The 5,474-nt window shown below is 46.5% G+C and overlaps 1 protein-coding gene and 1 long non-coding RNA gene across 2 annotated transcripts; one reads left to right on the top strand and one right to left on the bottom strand.

Moving 5' to 3' along the window:
• The first annotated feature begins 333 nt into the window (after window positions 1-333).
• On the top strand, window positions 334-1,319 carry LOC101759170. The gene is made up of 2 exons (XM_004962935.4): window positions 334-604; window positions 829-1,319. The coding sequence occupies exons 1-2, from the start codon at window positions 379-381 to the stop codon at window positions 1,167-1,169; spliced, it is 567 nt and encodes a 188-aa protein (XP_004962992.1). The 5' UTR covers window positions 334-378; the 3' UTR covers window positions 1,170-1,319.
• A 2,455-nt stretch (window positions 1,320-3,774) lies between these two features.
• LOC101775659 lies at window positions 3,775-4,793 on the bottom strand. Its single transcript, XR_002677085.1, has 4 exons — window positions 4,714-4,793; window positions 4,293-4,350; window positions 4,163-4,197; window positions 3,775-4,068 (listed from the first exon to the last, which is right to left on the bottom strand). It is a non-coding gene; the product is annotated as an uncharacterized LOC101775659 (long non-coding RNA).
• Window positions 4,794-5,474: the final 681 nt, after the last annotated feature.

Raw genomic sequence — 5,474 nt, 5'->3', positions numbered from 1 at the left:
CGGTGTGATATGGGAGGAAAAGAGGGAGACACATAAATTGGTGTTCGGTTATTCCTATGTTCGTTCGGCATTATTTTGTGGCTCTCGCTCATACTTCTACACCAAAAGCTGCTTCTTCACTTTCACTCAATACTTAATATTCCGAACTGGCAGACAAAGCAAAGCTGGCTAGCCATCACGTCTGCTTTATACTTTTGTGAAATTAAAGCTGCTTGTTCCGTTCACTGGATGTATATTCCGAACTGCCAGGCGAAGCAAAGCTAACCAGCGCCGGCATGCCCCCACACGGCCTCTATATAAGGCATGCGCATCACACATGCATATCACCACAGCGAGCAGCGCACACAGTCATCCTTTGCAGAGCTAGCACTAGCAGTGATGTCGATGATGATGAGCTCCTACACCCTCCCGAGCCTGGTGCCGGCGGCGCCACCGCGGGCGCCGGAAAAGTTGTTCTCTCCCGCCGCACTGCAGCTCCGCAAACAGCGAGCAGCAGCGGTGGCATCGCCAGGCGCGGCTCTCCCTTGGGCCCCATGGAAGCTGCCCCGGGCTCTTCGCTTGGCGTGCCATGCGCAGCCGCACACTTACGACATCCCACCGAGTGGTAAGCTTTAGCTCAATGAACTTCATTTTACCGATCGTTTTTTAGGTCGTTTTAGCATATTATATATTCATAGTTTTTATTATGTGTTTAAACATAATGTATAAATAGACAAATAGTAAAAGCTATGAACTTACAAATGTTAAAATGATCTATAATTTAGAACAGATAAAGTGTACCCAGTAGCATGGTAAATAAAATAACTTCTTACTTGGAATTTTGGAAAGCCCTGGTGACCCCTAAGGTGGGGCAACACGGCCACTGGAAGATCAACGATGACGACGACCGCATCACCCTCGAGTTCAACGTGGGAGACAAGACGGAGGAGGGTAATCTGGAGGTCGCAACGACCAAGGACCAGGCGCTCCTGGTCATCAGGTACACGGGCGACAGAAGCGACGACAGCCCGGCGACCTCGCTGGACGCCCGCCTGCTGATGCCTCCAGGCTGCAACAAGGTGATGAAGGCGGAGATCCTCCCTAACGGCTGGCTCGAGGTCATCATCGCCAAGCCGAAGCAAGAGCCCGTCAACATAAAAGTCACCAAGCAAAACAAAATAGACTCATAATCAGCGACGGTCGTTGGAACACCATCTCCGATCAAGAAATAGAGAGATGTTCTCTGCTCAACTGTTAATGTAGTAATGTACGGACAAGCAGTATGCACATGTAGCTTGTACTGTCATAACAATTAAGCAATAAACAAATAATCTTGTCAATCTCTGATGTCTGATCAGACATCTCCTGTGCCTACCTCATTGTGATTCAATTGATCAAGTCACTCTAAGATTCAAAATTTGTCATGCAAAACAAGATATTTTGGCATTTGGATCAGGTAAGTGTTGTTAGAGATATAGTGCTAACCAATGTAATCATATTGTATACGTACATATCCTGGATACACGGCTGTTAGTTAGTTAGTTGTAGCATATTAGATTTCTGTTGTAACTTGTAGAGATATCAGCCGAGTCTATCCAGGATTGTGCCGTTCCTTGTATGCCACGTGTGGGGGCTATTCCCTGCATCATATAAACAGAGATGCGGCCCCCAATAGGGGTTCAACGCTTCCTAACCAGCTTTCAAGTGTGACCCATCTAAAGAACAAGTCACACTAATAAGATTCAAAAAAATGTATGTGTATAAGCTTACAAAAGTAGAAAGCCTACCTTCTCGAGAAGCTACTCTAACAAATATTATTCTGAAATTTGGATAAAGTTATCATTCGAAAGTTATATTCATAAATTGTCTCAAGAAGTTATTATGTGCAAAAGCTATGTGCAATATTATCTTGACGGTATTGTCGTGGGAAGTTACAGTACTAGAAAGCCATGATTAAGAAGTTATGGGGGAGAAGTTATACGTAATATTTGTGTACCAAGCTTACCTAACAATATTTTTTGTGAACAGTTGTGCTGAAAAGATATCATGAGAAGTTTGCACAAAAATGTTATTTGTATAAGTATTTTATAAAAAAAAGATTGCTGCAGAAAATGAATCTTTTTTTAACAAGAAAAGAATGGGGCCATCGAGAATAGGCACTGGGAGCCTCCCCTCTCTCTCTTCAATGCAGTCCTTGGAACTAAATGCGCTTTGCCGAAAGAGCGCTTGTCAACATCTCCACCATCCTCCAACATTATCAATACTGGCGATGCAAGCAGGTGCATTGAGGTGCATTCTGTACATCAAATGTACAGCCATGAACCAAGGAAGGTCCATCACACCACCTCACAACTCAACCCACCCACCACGATGCATGCATGCATGCAGAGAATCTTTTCTTGATTCAAAATGAAAAAAAATGTGATATCTCTTACCCCACAGATCCTATTTTAGTGTTGGGGATCGTCAAAACTCAGTTACCCTCGAGCGTCTGTCACGGGTGAAAAACCCCTTAGCCTCGCAAGTTCTTCGTTGGCAACAACAAGAGCAAAACACCTTAGCCTCGCAAGTTCTTCGTCGTTGGCAACAACAAGAGCAAAACACCTTAGCCTAGCAGATTCAACGGGAACTGATGAGGACATCAACATCAACGATATGTCCACGCTGACACGGGTACCAGTTTCTGGTTCTATTACTCGCGTCCGTGCTCAACAACTTAATCATCAAGTAAGTTCACTCTTGAGTTCTTGTCCATCATATTTAGACCATGGAGACGCGTGCACTCTTGTTGTGGTTAGGAACCAGGGAGAAGACCGAAAGGGAAAAAGAGTCGCGCAGGCTGGATTCGGACTCCAGGATAGCACCAACTTGTGATGGTCACCACGGTCGCATACAGACTCGAATTGGGACGTTCAAGTACTTCACGGATTTGTTATAAAGTATATTTTCATATGGATCTAGACTCAAGTTCATATCTTTTCTGAGGCGACCGCAATGACTGAATTACTACCAAGAGATTTTCTGTCCAAAGGTGCTACGTCACTTTAATTTGGCCCAATGGGTTTTGTATCAAGTTGGGTCCATTAGGGACGCCTCCTAGGGTTGGAGCACGACCCCAACACCCTGGTGGTCGTCCTCCCACCTTCATATACCCCTTAGCCACCACCAAGAACAGATGGGTTTTGTTTAAACTTAGATCAAGTTTAGCTCTCGCTACTTGCTTGTAAGCGTGCGTGCTGGTTCGGCCGCCCGTCTTCTTGTCTTCGGAATCCCATCTTATTTGAGATTAAGTTTGAAACCTTCATCTTCATCTAGTAAATTCAGTACTTGTTATACTTATTTTTACTAGTTCTTCGATTGCTTGCAGGATGAGTGCCCTAGTGGCCGGGTGACGTGCTCCACAAGATCGCGGTAACCATTGGAGGTGGTGTATCGGTTTCTAAGGTGTAGCTTGGAAGGCTGTAGTCGGGCCGTGAACATTGTCTCCAACCACCAATCGAGTTATCCCACGCCTCTCATCGAAAGATCAGGAACAAATCCTAGCGGGTTCCTATCAGGAACCTCAAGTAATGAGCTTCAAACCCTCGTGTCATCTTAAGCCTCAGCTGGACTTGAGGGTTGCTATTGGTTATAACAACAGCTAACTTTCATTGGACTAACCCTCGAGTGTTCCTAATCTTGCCCAAATGCCGAGCTTTCATACTTATATTCCTTACTCAGGGATGATGCCCGGAAGGGAGCCACTCGAGGTTACATACTTTCATACTTAAATTATTTTGTCTTGCTCTTAATGCTAAAAAGAAGATTCTATTATCAATGAATACTTGCAATAATAATGTCACCCATATGTACAAAATTTATCCACTCTACATGCTAATGAAGAGCAACAAATAGTAGAACCCACTGCTTATTTAACTTTGACACAAGATGAATTACTTTGTTTCATGTGATAAAGAGAACTTGTGTGCTTATGATTCTTTTACTTCTATGCCACAAGTAGCGAATAAGTGCGATACTTTTGGTTTCTTAATATGATGTCTTGCTGCTGCTCCCTGATGAACTCATCCCGAAATCTCTTCATTTCTTTAGCTGAAATAAACCGGAGAAAATAAGCTCTAAAAAAATAGAGAAGAAAAAACAAGGTAAACAGAGAGTTGCAGCATAGATCATATACGGTACGTACCAATTGCACCAGAAAAGGGCATGCTAGCATTCAAGCTGAATCATAGAACAAAACTTTATTAGGCCATTTAGACTGAACTCTAAGATAAGGTTATGCACATTGTACAAAGCATTACATCGAGTCATCTCACCTGCACTAAGCAGCAATTTCCTTCTCCTGCCTGAAGCTTGTCAGTAGAAGGACAGATCCTTTACAGACGATAAATAACAATGGTTAAATGTTTGCCTAGGCCCGAGAGTAAACTGACTTTGGCTTGCAACAAAAATTATAATCACTACAAATTACATGTCTAAAACAATGCTCTACAGAGGCAAACAATTAATGTAGCTCTGAAAAGATCAACAATTGCCCATGCGAACTTATGTCAATACATATTCAGGAAATTAGCTTGCATTGTTATAAGGCGTGCATCTCCACATTAACCATTCCCCTTTTATCAAGAGTGTGATTGTGCAAATAGGTGAACCACTGTTTGGAAAAAAGATGAACTGGTGGTATTGCCACTATAAATTAAGACAAGAAGGAGCAGTAAACAAGACAAAGATGCTTACGACTGCTTGAAGGATCGTACTGCCATGCGTGGACGATCTGGGATGAGCGCATGATCATCTTGTTTGGCAGATCAGGCATACCAAACTGATGGACTTGATTCCACAACCTTCCTCCGCCGCAGGTCGACGGCAAAGATGCAGGAGCCGAGGAAGAAGTAGAGCTTGTCGGGGTCTTCGGGGTGGAGGAGAGCAAGGGCAGGGACGCTCCCCGGCAGCATGGCGTCCAGGTAGCTCTCGTCGGCCCAGACGTCAGCCATGGGCACTCTTCGCTCGGGATTCCATTCGCCGGCCTCCGTGAGCGCCCATGTGCTCACCACCGGCGCGCCGGGGTCACCATGGATCTCCACGTACCTCAGCCTTCCTCCGCTCTCCCTCACGCAGCGGCGGGCACCGCCGATATATGGCCGGATCCACCGCCGGCAGCTGGTCGAGGACAGTCGGGAGCAGGACGTGGAGCAACTCCGGCTTGTCGGCGAAGGGGTCGGCAGGCGAGGAGGCCGTAGGAGAGGTCGGTACACCAGAGCATCCCGCCGTGGGAGACGACGCCCTGGGGGCACCAGTCCCGGGGGAGCGGCGGCGAGCAGGCGAGCTCGCTCTCGACCCACTCGTACTGCCCCACCGTGTAGCGGAGGAGCGTGGCGCGGCCGGAGCCGTCGCCAGCGGGCTGGAGCTCGGCGACGACGCACTTCCCGCCCCTTACCATGAGGCCGGCACCACTGCCGCCGCGGCGGAAGCCCACGGGGCGGTCGTCGCGCTCGCGG

Source organism: Setaria italica, chromosome III (genome assembly GCF_000263155.2).
Source record: "Setaria italica strain Yugu1 chromosome III, Setaria_italica_v2.0, whole genome shotgun sequence".
Taxonomy (NCBI): domain Eukaryota; kingdom Viridiplantae; phylum Streptophyta; class Magnoliopsida; order Poales; family Poaceae; genus Setaria; species Setaria italica.
This window is presented reverse-complemented; position numbering and strand designations above follow the sequence as displayed.